The sequence below is a fragment of the Molossus molossus genome, unplaced genomic scaffold (genome assembly GCF_014108415.1).
Source record: "Molossus molossus isolate mMolMol1 unplaced genomic scaffold, mMolMol1.p scaffold_m16_p_20, whole genome shotgun sequence".
Lineage (NCBI taxonomy): Eukaryota > Metazoa > Chordata > Mammalia > Chiroptera > Molossidae > Molossus > Molossus molossus.
This window is the reverse complement of record NW_023425356.1, coordinates 12327059-12349670: the sequence shown is the minus strand read 5'-3', so window position 1 is coordinate 12349670 and position 22612 is coordinate 12327059. Positions and strand designations below refer to the sequence as shown.

Sequence of the window (22612 nt, the reverse complement as noted above, 5' to 3'; positions counted from 1 at the left end):
TCTCATCTTTGGTGGAGGTCTCTTGTTCTTTCATTTGGCTTTTGTTTCTGTGTTTCACCATTTTGGCTATCACAGTGGGCTTTGGAGCCTGCCAAGTTTTCCCTGTGGGTATTGGTGTTCTGCTGTTTGTGGCTCCCTCTCCTGGGTTTAGATGAGCGAGGGAGGGCCTATGTTAAACACCACTGTCAAGTCTTACTTTCCTGGGTAGAGTTGCTAGCCCAGGAAAGGTACTGTTATCATCTAGCTTTTTGCCTGGAGGCTAGCAGTCTAGGTTACTTGAAGAGTTTTGAGTTGTTAGTTGATTGAAAAACTCCCTCAGGTACTCAGTATAAGGGGATTTCCCGAGGGTGGGGCAGATGCTGGTTGTTAGTGAGCCTCAATTTGCATTTCAATGGCCCACAGGGTGGGGTTGGATCTCTGAGGGAGGGGCTGCTGCCTCTCCCCAGAGCCCTGGGAAAAAGTCAGATGGCCACTGTCCTGCGTGGCCGCAACTCAGCAAAAGCTCTGAGTGCCCTCCAAATCCCGAGTGTCCCAACACAGTTCCAGTCCAGTCTGCCCTCCCTCTGCCAGAGCCCAAGGTGAGTGGCTGTGGCTGTTTTAGCCTCTGTCCCGGCTGCGCTGTGGAGCCGCCTGGGACCCGAGGGCGCTGCTCCCAGCTCAGGCCGCTGCCGAGCTGCCGACCGTGGGCTCCCAGCCCCCTCTCGCGCCTTCGCAAGCCTACGGGGATGGAGTCAGTGTCCCTGGTTCTATGGTCCTCCAAGCTGCTTTTCTGTTGCTTTTTCCCGTCGATTTGTCTGTGTTATAGTTATAATTCCAGTTTGGTCCTGGGAGACGGTCTGTGTAGCTTCTGTTCACTCCGTGCCATTTTGGAATCTCCCAGGGCAACATGTTTTATATTGATACTCATGTAATAAAGGGAATTAGCAATTAAAAAAATTAATAATGACCCTGGCCAGTTTGGCTCAGCGGTTAGAGTGTCGGCCCGCGGACCAGAGGGTCCGGGGTTCGGTTCCTGCTAAGGGCATGTACTTCAGTTGCGGTTTGTCCCGGCCCCAGTTGGGGTGGAGTGGGTGGCAACCAGTCGATGGGTCTCTCTCTCATCAGTTTCTCTCTCTCTCTTCCTCCTGCTCTATCTGAAGATAAATGTAAAAAGGTCCTCGGGTGAGGATAAAAAATAATAATACATCTGTTAACACCAGTGTTAACAGACCTAGTACTGATATTTATTCAACAAGTAATTGCTGGGAGGATGGGTAAAAGAAACATCAAATCATTCCAGACTATTATTTTACAGATGAAACAGATAACAATGCAAACATGACCTGCTGGCTGGCACACAGCTGCACTGTGCCTGGAACGTCGGGGCCAGGTTATATGGCTTGTCTGAGTTTGAACAAGCTATGTAATGAAAGAAAAGGCAATAAAAGGGAGTAAAATATATGAAGACATGGCCATACTACTTTCATTTTTTTTTTTTTTTTTAAATTTTATTTTTTTACCCTCACCCGAGGATATTTTTCCATTTTTTTGTACAGATAGAGTGGGAGGGAGAGAGAGGAACAGAGAGAGAGAGAGAGAAACATCGACGTGAAAGGGACACATCGAGTGGCTGCCACCCGCACAACCAACCAGGGCCGGGGACAAACTGCAACCGAGGTACATGCCCTTAGCGGGAACCGAACCCGGGTCTCTCTGGACCGCAGGCCGACGCTCCAACCGCTGAGCCAAACTGGCCAGGGCTTTACTACTTTCAGATGGCTGTGTACATCTGGAGTCATTAGTTGTAGGCCACAGAATAAATGATGGCTGATTTAAGTGATAGAAGCTTTATTAAAATTGCTGGGAAAGCCCTGGCTGGTTTGGCTCAGCGGTTAGAGCGTCGGCCTGCGGTCCAGAGAGACCCGGGTTCGGTTCCCGCTAAGGGCGTGTACCTCAGTTGAAGTTTGTCCCCCACCCTGGTTGGTCATGTGGGTGGCAGCCACTCGATGTGTCCCTTTCATATCGATGTTTCTCTCTCTCCCCCTCCCCCCACCCACTCTATCTGAACAAAAAATGGAAAAATGTCCTCAGGTGAGGAAGAAAAAAAAAATTGCTGGGAAGTTAGGAGAAGCAGGCTCAGGAAATGGGAGGAACAGGGAAGGCTGAGCAGCCTACCCCAGCAAAGGTCACAACAAAACAACAAAACCAGCCCTGAAGACTTTGTTGCCACAATCAAAAAGGAGGTTAAGAGCTCTGGCCGGGTAGTTCAGTTGGTTAGAGTGCTGTCCTGATATGCCAAGGTTTCAGGTTTGATCCCTAGTGAGGGCACATACAAAACCAACCAATGAATGCATAAGTAAGTGAAACAACAAAATGAAACAACAAAATGATGTTTAGAAAAATCAATAAAGTTTTTTAAAGAGGTTAAGCAATGTGCCCAAGATTTTTTTTTTAAATTCTCACCCGAGGACATTTTTGCATTTATCTTTAGATAGAGTGGGAGGGAGAGAGGAAGGAAGAGAGAGAGAAACATCGTTGTGAGAGAGACACACCAACTGGTTGCCACCCACACAACCCCAACCCCAACCCCAACCGGGACAGGGACAAACTGCAAGTGAGGTACATGCCCTTAGCGGGAACCGAACCCGTGTCTCTCTGGTCCATGGGCTGATGCTCTAACTGCTGAGCCAAACTGGCCAGGGTTTGCCCAAGATTTAAAACAAACAACAAAGTAAATATTACCTATCCTATGACTCAGCAATTCTACCCAAAGGAAATGAAAATATAAGTCCATAAAACAACCGGTACATAGTAGTTTTATTCAAAATAGCCCCAAACTGAAAACTATGTCCAAGAACAAAAGAACAGATAAATTGTGATTTGTATTAATATAAGGAATACTATTCAATGATACAAAAAAAATATACTGATTGCTACACACAACATGGTTGAATCTGTAAAAGCTGCAAGAGTCCTAGTATCTGATTCTATTAAATAAAGTTCTAGAACATGTACTGCCTCAAAACACATCAGAGCAGTGTGGCTTCCGGGTGGGTGAGGGCGAAGAGACGAGAGGACTTTCTGGAGTGATATATGTGCTACATTTTGATAAGGGGTTGTATGTAGGTATGTATATGCATTTGTTAAAACTCATAGAAAGGTACAGCTAAAATCTGTGTTTCATTGTATGTATATTTTACTAAAAAAAAAATTGTAAACAGATTCCAAACTCTTATAGTTCATTATAATTATGCTGAAATGTTTAGGGGTGAAGTGCACTGATGTCTATAACTTACTTTGAAATGAATCAAAAAATAGAACTTTGGGGGGAAAACCCCAACGATGCATTAGAGGTATATACTGAGCAATTTCTAGGGTGTGTTATTGAGTAAGAAAATCGAGATGTGGAAAATGTGTAATGTGACCCCTCCCCTTGCTTTAAAAAAAAAACCAAAAAATAAGCACAAAAAATACCCTGGCTGATATTGTGAGCTAGTTTGCATGCATAAAGAGATAAATGAGGAACAGAATAGAGAACCCAGAAATTGACCCAAGACAATATGCTCAATTAATATTTGACAAAGGTGGCAAGAGCATACAGTGGAGTAAAGACAGCCTCTTTAATAAATGGTGTTGGGAAAATTGGACAGCTACCTGCAAAAAAATGAAGCTAGAACACCAACTTACACCATACACGAGAATAAGCTCAAAATGGATAAAAGACTTAAATGTAACTCATGAATCCATAAAAATTCTAGAAGAAAACGTAGGCAACAAAATCTCAGACATCATACGCAGCAGAATTTTCACTAATACAACAACTAAGGCAACAGAAACAAAGGAAAAAATGAACACATGGGACTACATCAAACTAAAAAGCTTCTGCACAGCAAAAGAAACAACCATCAAAACGAAAAGAGATCCCACTATATGGGAGACCATAATTGCCAATGATGCATCATATAAGGGGTTAATTTCCAGAATATATAGAGTACTCATACAACTCAACAAAAGGAAGACAAAGAACCCAATTAAAAAATGGGCAGAGGAGCTGAATAGACACCTCTCCAAACAGGACATACAAATAAATGGCCAAGAGACATATGAAGAAATGCTCAACATCACTAATCATCAGAGAGATGCAAATTAAAATAACTATGAGGTATCACCTCATACCTCTCAGAATGGCCCCCATCAACAAATCATCAAACAACAAGTGTTGGTGAGGGTGTGGAGAAAAGGGGACTCTAGTACACTGCTGGTGGGAATGCACACTGGTGCAGCCACTATGGAAAACACTATGGTGGTACCTCAAAAAGTTAAAAATTGATCCCTGGCCGGTTTGCCCAGTGGATAGAGCATCGGCCTGTGGTCCCAAGAGACCCGGGTTTGGTTCCCACTAAGGGCATGTACCTCAGTTACGGTTTGTCCCCAGCCCTGGTTGGGTTGTGCGGGTGGCAACTACTTGATGTGTCCCTTTCACATCAATGTTTCTCTCTCTTTCTCTTTCACTTTCTCTCTTTCTCTCTCTTTCTCTCTCTCCCCCTTTCATTCTATCTGAACAAAATATCCAAAAATGTCCTTGGGTGAGGATTAAAAAAAAAACAAAAAAAAAGGAACTGCCATTTGACCCAGTGATCCCACTTCTAAGAATATAACCTAAGAAACCTGAAACACCAATCAGAAAGAATATATGTACCCCTATGTTCATAGCAGCACTATTTACAATAGCTAAGATCTGGAAACATCCCAAGTGTCCATCAATAGATGAGTGGATTAAAAAGCTGTGGTACATATACACAATGGAATACTATGCAGCTGTAAGAAAGAAAGATCTTTTATCCTTTGAGATGGCATGAAAGGACCTGGAGAGTATTATGCTAAGTGAAACAAGCCAAGCAGAAAAAGACAAATATCACATGATCTCACTTATTTGTGGAATATAATGAACTAAACAAACTGCTGAACAAAATTAACCCAGAGACACAGAGGTGGAGTACAGGCTGACAAGCCTCAGAGGAGGGGGGAGGGGTTTGTAAGGGAGAGATAAACCACAGAACTTACAGGCATGTATGTATGACTAATGAACACAAACAACAAAGCTGGGGATGGGGTGGGGGGAAGGGGAGGAGGGTGTCAATGGGGGGAAATGAGAAACATCTGTAACAAAAGCAAATTAATAAATCAAAAATAAAAAGAGATAAATAAAAAGTGGTCACCAAAATATTAAAAAACATTTAAACAAGACAAATACCTAACATAAAACAGTAAGGGCCCCTACTCCCTCTCTTCCAACTACCTGCTTAATGTTTGATGTTGATTTTTCCAGACTTTTTTCTATGCATATATAAAAACATATTTTTCAGCACACTTGTTTTTTCAATACTACACATAGTATTCTGTAATAGACTTCTTTCACCACCAAGGCATCCTTTGATGACATTTTACCAAGTCACCTCACTCATTTGAATGAGCAGCAAGAATGCATCCTGGTGTATCTACCTGTCCAGTGATGGACAGGCTCCATACAGTTTTTGGCTATTTCAAATATTTTAATAACCATCCTTACACAAAAACTCTTATACTAGGCTGAGACATGAAAGGTCATGGAGCAGACAACAGAAGTACCAGTGGTACGGGTCCCACCGAGGGGTACGCACCACCCCAGCCCCAGCAAGAGCCAAGGTAGTTCCTCCCCGCAAGCTGCTATGAGCAAGCGACTGTGCCCCAGGAAAAGGAGAAGGAATGGCAATGAAGAAGACCACCTTCTTCCCCCTCCCCTGTCTTTCAAGCTTCCTGGGACAGTCTTCAAGCAGCTGCAGTAGCAAGAGCAGCAGCATCAAGAGCCCAGATAACCCCCTTAGGCAGTGCAGAGACCCTGCCCCTGGCTTTTGTAATTCCTTTACATTCGCCAAACCCCTAAACTATAGCGGAACTTGAAGCCCTCAAATATGCAGAGGCTTATCATGTATAAAAGGAGGCTGGAACCCAGGCTCAGGGCTCAGCCTTTGGAGTTGACTCTGTTGGGACAGCACTGGTGCACATTAAACAGTCCTTTTCTAATCCTCCGAGTGTGTGCAGTCTGTCTCTTCCCGCCGACCAAACTTTTGCCACTACAGGGCCAGTGGGCCCGAATGCAACTTAAACCACACAGTCACCGGGTCCAGCTGAACAGCCCTCAGCCCGAACCGAGCAGTCTGTCAAGGCCCTTGTGAACCCTGAAGGAGGCCCACTTTCAAAGCCTATGGCACCAAAGATGGCCTCCCACATGATGGGCTGGAAGTTTCTTGCCTTCTGCGAAGGGACCGCGCCGTGCAGATTTGATATTTCAACTTCCTATTTTTTTTTTTTGGTACGTGCCCCTAGCGGAAATCGAACCCGGGACTCTGGTCCGCAGGCTGATGCTGCAACCACTGAGCCAAACTGGCCAGGGCTTGGCTTCCTGTTTTAAAAAATTCACAAAAATATGCCTGTTGGCTTTTCAGTCTACATTTGAAACAACAGGGTAACAGGCAGTTGTTTACTTGTGGTTTTGCTGCATTATTGCAATTTTAAAGGGGTTTGAAGCAATTTGATAGTATTATTTTGAGGGTGGGTATCAAATCCCTGTCAAGGTAATGGTATGAGGAAATCACATCTGCGTGCTGAACCCATAGTTTATCCAGTCTGATGTGGACGAAAAGGGGCCACATGCTAACCTGACAAGCTCAGGGAAGGCCTGTGTGGCGACCTTGCAAACTCAGAGACCTAAAGTAACCACAAAGGATGTTATGAAGTTATAATTTTTAACTAAAAGCAATTTATAGTGGGTAGTCATGTCCTAGGCTAGAATCTTCCCTGACAAAGGTCAATCTTTACCTTGACTGAGCCTGTTGTCTTTTGCATCTACCACACATTCCTTTGTAATGTCAGAATTCTTCTTTCTCCAGACCCCCTCAGGGCACAACCAGCACACCAGAGCAGAGACTATAAATCCTCATCTTTATTGTCATCACGTTAATTGTTGACTGTTAACTATCCTGTATCCACCTACGTGAAAGATGTATGTATCTATCATTTTACTGCTCATCCGATCCCAGGTTTCCTGGCTTGGCTTTCACCCACCTCCTGAATCTATTGCCAGTGAATTTCACGAAACTCACTTGCGCCTTCTCTTTGGATTGTTACTGTATAAAATAAGGTGGAAGACTGCCATTCCCCAGAGCATTATCTCAATCGTTGAGATTTTGCTTCCTAGCAATTGTCAACAGTTCGGCTCAAATAAACTCACAAAAATTCTCTATAGGTTTGAAAACAATGGTATCTTGTTTAAATTTGCATTTCCCTGATTGCTATATAGTTGGAGGATCTTGCCTTCTGTTTAATAGTCATTTATATTCCTTCTGTGAACTGCCTGATTATATCATTTTTCCAAGCCCTAGGGCCTGTTTCCTCCTTCACACGCCTATCCTGGTCCATCTCCTAAATAGGCAGGAATTGTCATTATTAACACAAATCAGAGCAGGTCCCTCAATTTATTACTCTACCATCTACAGGATTAAGTCTAATGCTTTACTATGGTACACTTAAATCCTCCACATTAACAATGATAATGCAACTACAGTAATATCAACAATAGAAAACACTGAGCGCTCACTGTGTATACTGTTCTAAGTACCTACACACAAGATCTTTAACCCTCACAACAACCCTTTGAGGTAGCAACTATTATCATTCCGTTTTAGAGAAGAAACTAAGGCACAGGTCCCTCACCCGATATGGGTGCCAATCCACCCTACTGGCACCTCAGTCATTCTCAGCTGCTCGTGCGGGACGCCCCTCCTGACTTTGCTCCCACTGTAAACATCCCTGGTCTGTAATGCCCTGCCCTTGCCCCTGTTGTTTGTTGGGCAAACAATAACTAATCTTTTTAGATTCAGTTCAGGAAAGAGTAATAGCTAGAGTACTGAGTAGTATTTCAGAGAATAGTATCAGATTTAGAAGTGATCTCAAAGGGGCATCTAACTCCATGTTCTTCACACTCTGGGTTGCCACTTTCATTAGTGGGTCAAGACCAGGATTTCTATAAAACTGAAAAAAAATAGAATTGAAATGATCAGAGGGCAGAAAGTGAGACTACGTCTGGTCTCAAGAACACATATTATTCCATGAAAACAGCAAATACCAGGCCCTGAAGTAAAATGCATTTTTCACTATGGACAGAGGTCCAACCACCAAGCCATTCTCCACACCAGAAGCCCCAATGATCTTCCTAAAATCCTGATTCTGTTGGTCTCCTACTTTGAAACTTTTATGTGCTTTCCTATTTCTGTTAAGATTAAAAAGAAAACCCCACAATGCCTCTCCACGGGTCCACAAGGTCATCCAGCCCCAGACTCCCTCTGGTTCTCCCAAGTTCACCCTAGGACTTTGCAGGTGTTACTCCCTCTGTCTGGAATGCTCTCCCCTGGCCCTGACATCTGCAAACTCCTGCTTATCTTGCAAGATTCCACTCAAACATCACTTTCTCCCAGAAACCTCGAATTCCTAAACTAGGTCAGGCCTGCAAGGCATATACTCTCAATGCACATTGGACTTTTTTTTTTTACAAGCACTTGTCACAAAAGTCATTACAAAATTATGTTTAATCCCTGCCTCCTTCCTCAGACAGTTTAGTTCCTTCTGTGTATCTACTGTGACTCACACAGTGGTGCCTTGCTCTCAGAAATCAGTATGTTGATAAGAGAATGAGCCTCCTGCCCAAGGCAAGAAACTTTTCAGGACACCAGTCCCTACTCCATACAAGGGACTCCTAACCATCACGGTACTAAAATGAGAGCCACGACTCCCAAAGCCCAAGCAATATGCCACACAGGATAAAACCTTAGCTCCTTCTGGCCTCACACAACCCTGACAGACTTCAGTTAGGAAAACTGAGATGTCAGAAAAAGAAACAGTAGGCTCAAGGTGGAGTTGCCTGCCCCGAGGACAAACCAAGACCTGATAGCAGTTTTAGCCTCTACCAGGAATGTGACCTCAAACCAATCAGTTGGTCTGGAATTTCCTGATCAACACTGGTGAGGTAATATTCCTGATAAGACCCCTGCTCTGGCCCCCATCCCCAAAGGTGTCCCCAGACACAAATATCCTTTTTTTTTCTTTTGCTAATAATTTTCTTGTCTGGTCTGTTCCTGCCTATTAAAACCTTCCGTTTTAGCCCTGGCCGGTTTGGCTCAGCGGTTAGAGCGTCAGCCTGCGGTCCGGAGAGACCCGGGTTCGGTTCCCGCTAAGGGCACGTACTTCGGTTGCAGTTTGTCCCCGGCCCTAGTTGGTCGTGCGGGTGGCAGCCACTTGATGTGTCCCTTCACGTCGATGTTTCTCTCTCCCTTCCTCTCTCTCCTTCCCACTCTATCTGTACAAAAAATGGAAAAATATCCTCGGGTGAGGATTAAAAAAAACAAACAAACAAAAAACCTTCCGTTTTATACATTTTCTTGGAGGCTTCGATCTTGATGCTGCCCCATTCACGAACTGTTCAATAACACTAGTTAGATCTTTAGTTGGCGGAATTTTTGTTAAGAGATGTTCAGAATCTAATGCAAACAGAGAAGGGCAGAACCAGAATTTGAACTCCAGCTGCATCACATGTCAGTCTACACATCTGCCACTCCCTACTAGTCTTAAGAGGCAGGAATGAAGGCACAGGCAGGAGCAGAGCCTCCTTAAATAGGTTTGCTAACTGAATAAAGAGAGATGGGAAAAAGAAAGAGGAGCAGAGCATTTTGTAACATCCTAAAATAACCGATGCAAAGGGCCAGTTTCTTAGCAGGGCAGGAATCTCCCTAGAACTCCTGACTGGGGGGGGGGGGGGATGGCAGCGGCTGTACCTCCCCTACCACCTATTGTCTTGTAGATCAACTCACTAGTTTAATTAGGTCCCTCAAGTACTTAATCAGCATCTACTACATTCAAGGCTCTGTGGTGGGGACTGAGGGAAGGAGCACAAATGATGAAAAACCTGTCTGTTTTCAGAGGATCTGACAGTCTGGTGGGGGAAGACAGTCCCTATCAGCTCTAACAAAAGCAAAATGTAATCCGGCTATAACCAGAGTGTGAAGAATGAGTTATGACAGCCGAGGGGAAGAAGCAATGAATTCCCATCAGGGGGATGAGAGAGGGGAAGAAGCAATGAATTCCCATCAGGAGGATGAGGGCTGATGTCACAGCATTCCAGCATGGGTTTGAAAGTTCTAATTAGAATAGAAATATCACCATGGCTGGTGTGCCTCCCTTGGTTGCAGTGTTGTCCCAAGCACCAAAAGGTTGCTGGTTCAATTCCCAGTCAGGGCATATACCTAAGTTACTGGTTCAATCCCCGGTTGGAGATGGGAGGTAACGAAAAGATGTTTCTCTCCCTTCCCCCCTCTCTAAAATCAATAAAACATTTTTTTAAAAAGGGAAGGTTTAGAGAACTTAGTTCTGCCTTATGGACAGAAGTTTAATTCTCTCTACTGTAACAGTCTTTAAAATATTCAAGGTCAATTATTCTTCCTTTTAAGGCAAACATTTTCCGGTTTCTTTCTTTTTTTTTTTAATCCTCACCCGAGGACATTTTTCCATTTTTTGTTCAGATAGAGTGGGAGGGAGAGAGGGAGAGAGAAACATCGACGTGAAAGGGATACATCGAGTGGCTGCCACCAGCATGACCCATTCAGGGCCGGGGACAAACTGCAACCAAGGTACATGCCCCTAGCGGGAACCGAACCCAGGTCTCTGGACTGCAGGCCAACACTCTAACCGCTGAGCCAAACCGGCCAGGGCTCCGGTTTCTTTTGACTGGGTCTCACAATTAACTACGCATCAACTTATTAGACTTTCCTCCTCCTCCAAATACTAAAACTCTATCCCCTTCAAAGCAAGGTCAATGTCAACTCTCTCCATTGAATTCTCTTGTATACTGCATGCATATCACAGCTTCTATGGCTCCCCTAGGATTGTATCTTTTTTATCTTTATATTTCCCACAGTGTCCAGCACACTGTGGGAGCATCTTTGCTGCTTCTTCAGATGTTGTTCAAGCCTGTAAATGCCCCTTTTAAAAATGTGACACTCATGGCCCTGGACAGGTAGCACAGTTGGTCAGTCATCCCAATATGCCAAGGTTGTAGGTTCGATCCTGGTCAGGGCACATACAAGAATCAACCACTGAATGCATAAATAAGGAACAAATCGATGTTTCTTTCTCCCCTCCTCTCTCTCAAAATCAGTAAGTAAAAAATATAACACCTAGTACTGAAAACTATTACAGATATAATCTGGTCAATATGGAGAATTACTACCCCTCCCCCAAAGCACATTTCTACTAACACAGCCCCACGCTTCTTTCACTCTTTCTGCAGCCACTGGCGTTCCTCTGCTAAAACCCAGTCATTTTCAGAAGGTCTGTTATTAAGCCGAACCCCATATTTATTTGTATGTCTTTAGATTTATCCCTGTTAAGTTGTTTCTTGGTTTTCTGCAGCCTATTGGAGGTGTTTTTGAAGCACAATTCTATGATTTCACAGTGAGGTCTCTTTGATTTTCACTTGGACGTAGCAAGAAAGGGGGACCAAGCAGCCTTCAGCCACAGGATGGAAGGGGCCCCCCAGGGAACTGGCCTGGCCCTGGGTCTCCATGGAGAAGCCACAGGTGGTAACGGAGGTATGGCACGTACGTAGTTGGTGCCTTTTCTTCTTTCCTTGCTCCCTGAGACTCTCCCTCCTACACTAGGTCTCTTCAGCTTTCTGGGATAGTGGACCCCTGAAGAAGCAGCCCCTCAACCAGGGGGCGGGGTGCCCGCGCAGCCCGCGCCTGGGCTCCCCGCCACCACCAGGAAGCTCCTTCCCCGCGCTTGCGCGACGCCAGGACCCCCACCCAAAGCGCCCCTCCCACGCCCAGCGCCGTCCCTTCGCCCCTTCCAGCGGCGGGTGGCCCAGGACCCCAGCCCGGACCCTGGCGCGGGGCGAGCGGGCTGCGCCGGGGGCTCTCCGCGGGGACCTGGCGCAGGGGCCCGGCTGGAGCGGGCGGGCGGGCGGCTCTGGGAGGCGCGGGAGGGGCGTGGGCACCGCGCGAGGGGATGTCTGCGCGCCCGGGCCGGCCTGCGCCACTGCGGGAGCTGCGTCCCTCCCCTGCGGGCGCGCGGGGTGGCCCGCCGCGGGGGTCGTGGAGGCGAGCTGGGCCCGCGGTTCTGGGCCGGGGAGTGGGCCGGCCCGTACCTGGTCTTGAACTTTTGGTTATAAATGGTCCGCAGCTGCTCGCGATCTGTCTCCATGTCCAATCCCTGACCGAGCAGGAAATTCTCGAAGCTCTGGCCGGCCTCCCGGAGCTGCCGGCAGCTGAACTTGCTGGGCATCGCGGCGGCGGCTGCGGCCCAGGCAGAGGGTCCGTGGAAATGAAACTGAAAGTCGCCGCCGCAGCAGGAAGTTGGCTGCCCTAGAAGAGGGTGCAGCAGGGGGGAAGCACCCTAACTCTGACTCTTGATCCAGCAGGGTCCCCTCTCCCCACCAGGCTTCCCTTCTCCCCACCAGGCTTCCCTTCTAGGTTCTTTTCCTACCTGATCCTCCCTTTAGTCTCCGTCCTATCCCCTCCCCCTCGCCCCATTAACTCTTTTCTAAGGAGTCTGACCCCTCCCTCAGGGCCCTCCCCTTGCCCCAAGCTCCCTCCCTTGGCTCCCAGCCATACTAGGAACCCGCTGCCGCCTGCCCCACCCCGCCCACCCCCGAACGGTCCTGCAGCACTTCAGAGCCCAGCGAGGGCTACTCCCACGCCCACTCCACCAGAGCCTGGGGATTTAGTAAGATGCCTGAGAGCAAAGGGCAGGGACTGTGACCTGGGTCGGCTGCAGCTGGACAGGGGCAGCTCCCCTAGCACCTCCCCTAGACTGTCAGGGACAGAAACCAGTACGGAGGAGAGAGGCACACCCCCTCCCCCCTTTTCCCTTCTCGGGCTGGGCTTTCAGACTCTGGGAGGAAGGCGTAAGAGCCAGAGAGGTCTGAGGGAGATAAAGGTGTGTACGTGTGAGAGGGAGGGACAAGGGTCCGCCAGGTCAAGTCAGGACTTATCTCTGCTACACAGGTTTCGTTCTGTGGAAAGGCTGGTGGTCCTACCCTTGAGCCATAATTTTGGACACTTAGTTCCACTCCAGTCTGTGTTGGTCTTTGTTACTATCCTATCAGGATTGCCCCAGTCATCAAAATGTGAGCTTTTTGAGAGCAAGAGACTACATTAGGCAACAGTTAAGAGCTACAGCCGCTGTACCAGGAAGAGAAGACCAGCAGATTTCCAAAATGACTATTCAAACTCAAGGGGGCAGGGCTACCACAACAAACATAAAGCAAACCTCTGTATCTAAGCATCTTCCGGCATAACAAAAAACACTAGAATGGGGCAAAGATAATAACAGTTATATGAAATACATGTATTTTTTTTTATCCTCACCCGAGGACATTTTTCCATTTTTTATTCAGATAGAGCAGGAGGGAGAGACAGGAAGGGAAACACAGGGCAGGGGACAAACTGCAGCAAGGTACGTGCCCTTAGCAGGAACCGAACCAGGGTCTCTCTGGACCGCAGGCTGACGCTCTAACTGCTGAGCCTAGCCGGCCAGGGCTTTATGAAATATTTTTTAAAAACAAATATACCAGGGTTATAAATATATCAAAAGTAGCGTTGTTCTAAGTAATTCCATGTGGGAGGTCACACACTCAATCTAAAGTGTGAGGGAAGTCCAGACCCCAGGTCCTGCTCCAGTCAGGCTCTCCTTGTGTCCTTTTCTTTTTTTTCTTCACCCGAGGACATTGGACATTTTTGCATTTATCTTCAGACAGAGCAAGAGGAAGAGGGAAACATCGAGAGACACATCCAGTGGTTGTTACTGACATTGAGTAGTTGCTACCTACATGACCCCAACTGGGCTGGGGACAAACTGCAACCGAGGTACATGTTCTTAGCGGGAACCCAACCGGGAACTCTCTGGAGTTCACAAGCGGATGCTCCAACCGCTGAGCCAAACCAGCCAGGGCTCTCCTTGTGTTCTTTCCCAGGCCAACAACCAACTAAAGCCAGGAACAAGATAGCAACAGGAAATGCAGTCAGTGGGAACCAAAGCTACAGGGATGGGGAAAACGTTGTCTTAAAAATTGATTATTCAAAGTAGAGGAAAAAACTGGGAATATAACCATGAATTTTACCTTTTATCCCCCCAATTACCTGGTGAGGCCTGAGAATAATGAGGAGAGTGATTCCTCTAAAATGCTTTGTTACCATTTCAAAAACCTACCATCCACCTTACCCAAATTCAATGTCTGGCTGCATTTTGATCAAAAAAATCAATAATGTTCCCATTTTTCTTGATTACATAACCTCCTCCCTCTGTCTGGTTTGGCCTATTTCCTGGATGTCCTCAAAACATATACAAACAGCCACAGTACAGTAAAAAATTAGGTAAAAATGTGATGCTATGTGGCTTTGCTTACAATGAAACCTCTCTAAACCAGTTTCATCTGGAAAAATACACTTCACTCACAGTTGTAACTATTTTCAAACATGTTGGCTAGAAGTCTAGAATGGTCTTCCTTTCACCTTTCATATCCAGCTCTAGTCTCTTTTGAAGTCTTCCCCAAATCCTTCTGCACTTATAAGAAGCTGACCTTAAAGCAATAAGCACTGACCAGTTGGGCTCGGCGGTTAGAGCGTTGGCCTGAGGACTAGAGTCCCGGTTCAGTTCCTGCTAAGGAAACATACATTGGTTGCAGTTCCTCACCCCCCTGGTTGGGGTTGTGTGGGTGGAAGCTAGTGGATGCATCTCTCTCACATTGATGTTTCTCTCTCTCTCTCTCTCTCCCACTCTATCTGGAGATACATGCAAAAATGTCCTCGGGTGAGGATAAAAATATAAATAAAGCCATAAGGTTGATTTTAGTATGGGTCCAAATAGCACTGAAGCCCACCTGAAAGTTAACTTGGCCAATGATGTTACTAGAATAAACCTATAGTTTTACAAGATAACTACTTTCAAGATTAAAAGCTTTGTGTTTCCTCATTACTCCATAGTTAATTTGGGTTGCACAATTCAGCATCTGAATGTTCTTTATGTATTCCTAGACTGTACCTTCAAAGGCAACTAGAAACAGCCCTTAAACTGAAAAGCTGAAATTAGTCTACCATAGATCAAAGGAGAGCCTGTGGCAGGTACAAGGTGATCCCCACTATTTGCAAATTCTGTATTTGCAAATTTACCTACTAAAACTTATTTGTAATCTCCAAACCAATACTTGCAGTGCTTTTTTTTTTAATCCTCACCCGAGGACACTTTCTCCATTTTTTGTTCAGATAGAGTGAGTGGGAGGGAGAGAGAGGAAGAGAGAAACATCTATGTGAAAGGGACACATTGAGTGGCTGCCACCCACACGACCCAAATAGGGCCGGAGACAAACTGCAACCGAGGTACATGCCCTTAGCAGGAACTAAACCCAGGTGTCTCTGGACTGCAGGCCGAGGCTCTAACCACTGAGCCAAATCAGCCAGGGCACTTGCAGCACTTTTGCAGTCATTCATGGGTCCATCCAGAGTGGCAAAAAAAAAAAGAACTGCCCAGTGTATCTGTTCCCAGCTGATGTCTTGCTTTCTTGTTTCAGCTAATATAAACAAATGTCTTTGTTGTGATCTATTTTGTGGTCACATTTTTGCTTGTGATTACATTGATTAAAATGGCCCCAAAGCCTGAGTAGTACTGAAATACCTGCTGTGTAGTCTTTCTAAGCACAAGAAGGTTATGATGTGCCTTGCAGAGAAAATTCCTTTATATAAACTTCAGGCATGAATTATAGTGCTGTTGGCCATGAGTTCAACGCAAATGAATAAACAATGTATGTTAAATAAGGAGATTCAAATAGAGATACTTATAATCCAAGATTATGTATTGATCAGTTGACAGAAATATCATGAGCAGCTCACAGGAACCTAACCTTTTATTCCCCCTAGGAGCAATGTTTCCTAATTGCTAATTCATTGTTTGCTGGCAACTTTATAGAACATACTGTGAATAAGGAGAATCAACTGTTCGTTAGTCTTTGTAACAGAATGATTTTTGAAACACTGAATTTGAAAAAGTGTGAGATTGGTTTCTGCCCTCAGGTGGCTTAGATCCTGTCTTTTTATGTATACCCTGTCTGTTCAAGGAAGAATTTTAGTTATCTCATTTATCTTAATGGACTATCCAGTTTTTGTTTTGTATTTACCCATTTTCCTTCCTTTCTTTGATTTCCCGTGTAGTAGGTAGCTTGGTAGTTCTATATAAAATAATAAAATCATAAATTGGCATTCAGATATAGATCAGTCTTTTGTGAGTTTGGAGAGAATGTGCCAAGGTTTGCCAACTACCTCATGAACCTAGATGAGTCCAGCATCAAAGTTCTAGATTATAAAATCGAGAACAGGTACTAGAACCAGGTAACTTACAACACAACCATCCAGGCTCAAATGAAAGTCTTCAACAGTAATTTCTAACCCAAATACAGGAGTGAGGCCTCACACAAAAGTCCTTTTCAGGCCTGGCCGGTTTGGCTCAGTGGTTGGAGCGTCAGCCTGCGGAACAGAGAGTCCCAGGTTCAGTTCCTGCTAGGGGCACGTACCAAAAGAAAAAAAAGAAAAAAGAAAAGTCCTTTTCATCCACGATACCACAGGTTTGAGTTCAGCAGCATGTGATAAAATAGACATAATTCAAGCACACATTCTGCTGAAGGAGGTTGAGGAAGTCAGATCTCGCTAGGACTTGGCAAGTAAGGTTGACTTCCTCTCAATTATACAAGCAATCAAGGGGCTTTAATGGCGAAGAGATTAAGTTCTTACAAGTCTGTAGGGACTAAGGAAATACCTGGCATAGCCAAGGGACAATGCTGACTAAGTCAGTTAATGGCAAAGGACAGAATGTTTGAATTTGTTTGCACTGCAAGTACCGAGTGTAGTAGAGTTAAATATCCTTCAAAAAGGGGACACTTTGAATTGGCCGTGGATGTTGGATAGCAGGATAAAAAGCCTTTCCACGTGTCTGTAGCTAAGTCAGACTTGTATGAAAGGAAAGCAGCACTTAAGAGTTAAGTCAGTGTGAAATATTACCCAAGCTGGAGGCACAGGGATTCATCCATTTCTATTTCCTGCTTAGTGTGACTACAACCGTACTGGGGCCCTGCTTTCTGAGTGATAGGTAGAAAAGATGAATGAAGAGCAGTATGATCCATAGAGACATTGCTCAAACTAAAAAAAGGGAAAAGACCTATTCTTGAAAGTCTTTGTATATTTACTATATCTAGAGTAGTTGAAGGTAGAAACCAATTTCATAAATCCTGAACATTCTCTTCAAATATAGTTCCACATGTTATCCTGAGATCTAAGGTTGAAGAGATGGATCAAAAAGGAGACTGAGACCATTTAAGAACAAAACAGGTATATTTCTACTGGACTACCTGATACAGAAGATAGTGTGGTATGGATGGATAGTATGAATGACAAATAATACAAATATATTTTATTTGAAATAAACAAAAATGCTTACACAGCTCAACAGGTCACTTGGAAGCAAACTCTTGCTTGACTGTATTACTGAGCAAAAACAAAGATGAAGCACAAACACCCTTCTTTTTTGACATGTATATGCAGGTATGTAGGAAGACACTACTTGGTTTTTTAAAAACTGACCTTCCTTTAAGGCCTGGTCATAGAAGTGTAAACAATGTGAATGAATCCACCATTTCAGTTGTCCTAGCATGTCTATGTCACCTGTGTATTCTGAGCTCACACATACACCTGCCAATATACCTGGGAAGGGTTGCTGTATCACAGTTACATTTAAGTTCTTGGCAGGCAGGACTGAGAAGTAATTGGAACATGTTTTACATCCTATTTATAACAAATCACTAGTATTCCCTTAAATAACAGGTTACGATAGAAAGATACTGCCTGGAAGTTATCCTTTTCACTTTGGTTCATTTTTAGGTTTTGTTTGCAATTTACATAGTTGTTCGATTCATTTGCTTATAGTACAATCCTGCCACATGTATTAAAGCATAGATACCTAGTATTTCTTCATCTGCATTTTTCAAGTCTGATACCCTATACATCCCTCGTATGTCAGCAGTTCTTGAATATTAAAAAAAATAATAAATGGGTAAAACTCTGCTAAAAATGCGGATTCTACAACTATAATGGTACTAGAAGGGAAGGAGACCACAAGGGAAGGAAAAAGCAAACACGTTCATGTGCAGGGAATGTGGTTCAAGTCTTTGGATTTAAAAACAACTTCCCCAGAGAAGCTGGCTATAATGGAATTTCCAGAAAACTTCCTTTGCCCAACAAAAGGACCCGAATAGCCCCCATCCAAACTTTTGAAAATGACAGTTGTGCAACGCTATATGATGATCAAAGCAGTCGGAGGGAGGAGGAGGAATGTGTCTTCCATTTGGCTACAGCTGGTAGCACAGCCACTTTAGCTGTGGGTGGATCAGTATGAACCAAGGAAGTACCAGGTGTTTTGAAGGACTGGGGTAGAAAAGCACTGAACATATTACCTGTCTCTATCAGTAACAGGACTTCATGGCTAGGAAAATGTTCTAAACAGTAAAATGACTCCAGGATAGAGCTCTCTCTCCATCATTAAATGTGGCAAAATTAAAAAAAAAAAAAATTTACAAGTAGATATAGTGAAAACAAAAATTACAAGGCAGAGAACACAAAAGTATCCAGACAATGCTATAGGTTCAACAGTATTCCATGAGGCTAGAAAACCTGTTAACTTTGAAAGCCCTACCAAAATACCACTCTTGTTTATAAATCACTTATTTATCATATGACCATACGTTGAAACCTTTCTTTCCACATACTGAAGAATCCTGCATTCAGCCTTTAAGCATTCTGCATTTCTTTGCCAATCTTGTAGCTGAGTATCTTGTTCCAGTCGATTTTGGTGCGGGTGACTGGAAGCTGCCGGCGCAAGGCCTTGAATGTGGTGTCTGACATTGTTTGATAATTTTCACTAATTGCTGTCTGCAATAGATAATTAAAGATAAGTTACTTGAAAAGAAATGGGATGATTGTGACTAGGAAAGTCAATAAAGGCAAGGGACATGCTCGAGTCCCTTAAGAACTGAAAGGACACATGATTTCTGAGCTCCTCTCTAATCTCTAAAGTGGGTTAAGCTCATCTAAATTGTTTCTTTCTTTATTGATTTTTAGAGAGAGAGGGGGAGAGATAAAAACATCGATGAGAGAGAACATCAACTGGCTGCCTCCTGCATGCCCCCCACTGGGGATCAGGCCCACAACCTGGGCATGTGCCCTGACTGGAAATCGAACTGGCGACCTTTTGGTGCATGGGTTGACCCTCAATCACTTAGCCACACCGGCTGGGCTAAGTTGTTTCTTAAACTAGGGCTATAGTCCCTTTTCAATATCAAAACCGTGATTGTAAGCACAATGCCAAGTTGCAAGGTCTGAAAATTTATATTCATGTTAAAAGGACAAAGGGAAGTCTAACAAAATAGTTAACAGCAAAATAATAAGGTGGTAGATCTAGAAAAATTGGTTCTAAATCTTACCTGATATTCATTTTCTGCATGTTCTATGATTTTAATAAACTCCTTGGCAGTTTGGACTTCATTCTAGTGGAAGAAGGAAGGAAAAATAGGAATTTTTAAAAATGTGAAAGCACTGAATAAAAACAGGGAGAAGCCCATCTTAACTAACATTTGTACACTTTATAGTTTATCAAGTACTCCCATGCACATTATCTTCGATTTCTCACAGCTACTATCAACATCACTTCCATTTTGCAGATAAGAAAACAGAATCCTGCTAAGACACTTGACCAAAATTAAACAGCTTTTGAACAATAAAGATGGGATCTACGTCCAGGTCTTTGCCCAAAAAAGCCCATGTTCTTTTCCATCTATCACAGTATACCCAAAAGGTATCATCACGATGTCTTGAGATTTTTATGTCTTGAAAATATTCTCTGGTTTAAGATAATGTAAACAATGCCCTCAGACATCTCGGTAACATACGTTAAGCTCATATACTTGTCTACTTGCTCCTTATGATGCTAACCAACCAATCACATTTTGCTTGACATGATTCGGGTATAAAATTAACTGAATCTCTCTCTTCCTTTCACCATTAAGTACAACAGAATTAAAGGCAGAAGAGTAAGATCGAATGCAGAGCAACAGTCCCAAGATTCTTTCAGTCAAAACTATTTTCTACTTTTTTTCAATTTTTATTAATTTATTTTTGTTACAGATGTTTCTCCTTTTCTCCCCAGACTCCCTCCTTCACATCCCACTCCTCCCAGACCCCCCAGCATTGTTGTCTATGTCCATTGGTTATGCAGATATGCATATAAGTTCTTTGGTTCATCTCATTCATCTCCCCCCCGCCCCCATACCCCTCTTCTGAGGTTTGTCAGTCTGAACCATACTTCCTTCTATGTCTCTGGGTCTATTTTATTCATCAGCCCACCTTGTTCATTATATTCCACAAATTCATGTGGTTTTTGTCTTTCTCTGATTGGCTTATTTCACTTAGCATAATACTCTCGAGGTCCCTCCATGTCGTCTCAAAGGATGAGAGGTCTTTCTTTCTTACAGCTGCACAATATTCCACTGTATATATGTACCAGTTTTTTTATCCACTCATCTATTGATGGATACTTGGGCTGTTTCCTGACCTTAGCGATTGTAAATAGTGTTGCTATGAACATAGGGGTGCATATATTCTTTCTGATTGGTGTTTCAGGCTTCTTAGGGTATATTCCTAGAAGTGGGATCACTGGGTCAAATGGCAGATCAATTTTTAATTTTCTGAGGAAACACCACTATTTTCTATTTTTGTAATAATACTAAGAGAAAGCTCCTTGCCTCACTCTCACGTATATACAATGCAGTTTCAAAGAAGCTACATTTGTGTGATGATCTGATCACTCTGAGGCCAATGGAGTGTGTGAAGCACAATGAGGATTCAGTTCTCTGATCAAGACAGACACTGTACAATTTGTGAAAATGTAATTCATAGCCATTCTTCCCATTAACATTTTTTTGGGGGTTTGAAAAATATAGCTGTCTATGAAAATGTTATTTAGGTTAACAACTAATGGGTCTGTTATTGTTCTTTTAATTAATAAATTTTTAACATTTCTGTTTTCTTTTTTTAAAAATTTTATTCTTTAAATTTTAAATTTCTAAGAAGGTAACTACTGACAGATATAGAACACATAAACAAAAGCTGTATAAGAGTGCTCAGTAACTTTTAGGAATATAAGTACGTACTGAGAATAGAAGAAAAATTATGTCCCTTCTTTCCAGGTACAGAACACAATACTTTTGGATTGAATATTCCTAAAAATGTCGCTTCTCTTATGATATGAATGCAGCCCGAATGGATTTAGTTTGGCACTATTTCTTTCCTCCTGGTTGTTACTGACGGAAGACACTGCTGTCTTTGAATAAATCTCACAACTGAGAAAGAGAAAGAAGGAAGTCTGAATTCTCTAAGGCCACTATTCTGAGTCAAAGGCTTTGAACTAATAAATGGTTGGTTTTATACTCTTATAAGCTGCCAAAATCAAAGCACTGAAAACAAAATGAATTTCTAATGACAGAATCAGTCCTCAGGATCAAAACTAATTTTTTAAAAAGAAACAGGACACAAATGAGACGCTAATTAAATACTTCACACTTACCGAAACAGTTACCGAATCCTGTACATCTTTATGACTAACCAGTTGAACATTGCCATCTTCATAATAGTGTACCTGTGTGAGACAATGTTGGAACAACTGTATGTGTAGTCCATATAGAAATCTACTACTTAGGGCACAAATCCACACCTTGAGCCATTCTTAATCTTTACCAACTTTGAAACAATAATTAATATGACCAATGGTAATTTATAAGGCCGGTTAAAATGCACAGAACACTCAAATTTAAGAATTCTTTTTCTGCCCTGGCTGGTTTGGCTTAGTAGTTAGAGCATTGGTCCACAGACCAAAGTGCTCAGGTTCAATTCTGGCCAAGGGCATGGATGTCAGTTGTGGTTCGTTCCTGGCCCCAGCTGGGGTTGTGCGGTGGCAACCAAATAGATGTTTCTCTCTCACATGGATATTTTTCTTTCTCTCTCCTTCCCTCCTGCTCTATCTGAAGATAAATGGAAAAATATCTATCTTCGGGTGAGGATTTATAAATAAATAAGAATTCTCTTTCCTTAGCAGAGAAAACTGATTATTAAGTTCAACAAATATTTATTATGTCTTAGTGCATTTCAGGCACTGTACTAGGCATTGTGATGCAAAGATCTTAAATAAAATTCTACTCAACAGTATTAAAATAATTTAAATAATTAAACATTTAGTTTTTCTCTCTGAAAACCAAGCAATTTTAATGGATCCTAATTTTTACACATCTTTCCATATACGCTATCGGTAAGTAGATTAAACCAAACGCAGGAAAAGCTTAACTGAAGGGTAAAGACAGGATTGAAAAACAAATATTCTATTGGTAAAGTAGGCTATAAAAATAAGTAAGACAAAAGCAGTTCTGAGGATATAAGGTAAAGTGGGGTGCTACAATCAT

At 43.3% G+C, this 22612-nt stretch overlaps 2 protein-coding genes across 7 annotated transcripts in view; both read right to left on the bottom strand.

Moving 5' to 3' along the window:
- The window catches only part of MOV10 (Mov10 RISC complex RNA helicase), a 37919-nt gene extending 21372 nt beyond the window's left edge, over window positions 1-16547 (bottom strand). For 2 of the 3 annotated variants that reach the window (XM_036271845.1, XM_036271847.1), the window contains exons 1-2: window positions 12550-12602; window positions 12212-12428 (exon numbers count right to left, since the gene is read on the bottom strand). In XM_036271845.1, coding sequence (XP_036127738.1) covers window positions 12212-12348 — 137 coding nt within the window. In that variant the 5' untranslated portion in view covers window positions 12349-12428; window positions 12550-12602. Of the gene's footprint in view, window positions 1-12211; window positions 12429-12549; window positions 12603-16454 lie in introns of those variants that run through there. The other variant, XM_036271846.1, reaches the window with a different exon arrangement.
- CAPZA1 (capping actin protein of muscle Z-line subunit alpha 1) overlaps window positions 16467-22612 on the bottom strand; it is a 46931-nt gene continuing 40785 nt past the window's right edge. Inside the window, exons 8-11 of one of the 4 annotated variants that reach the window (XM_036271861.1) lie at window positions 21724-21795; window positions 19586-19648; window positions 18848-19034; window positions 16467-16580 (exon numbers count right to left, since the gene is read on the bottom strand). In XM_036271861.1, coding sequence (XP_036127754.1) covers window positions 18894-19034; window positions 19586-19648; window positions 21724-21795 — 276 coding nt within the window. In that variant the 3' untranslated portion in view covers window positions 16467-16580; window positions 18848-18893. Of the gene's footprint in view, window positions 16611-17421; window positions 19035-19585; window positions 19649-21723; window positions 21796-22612 lie in introns of those variants that run through there. The other 3 variants (XM_036271863.1, XM_036271862.1, XM_036271860.1) reach the window with 3 other exon arrangements.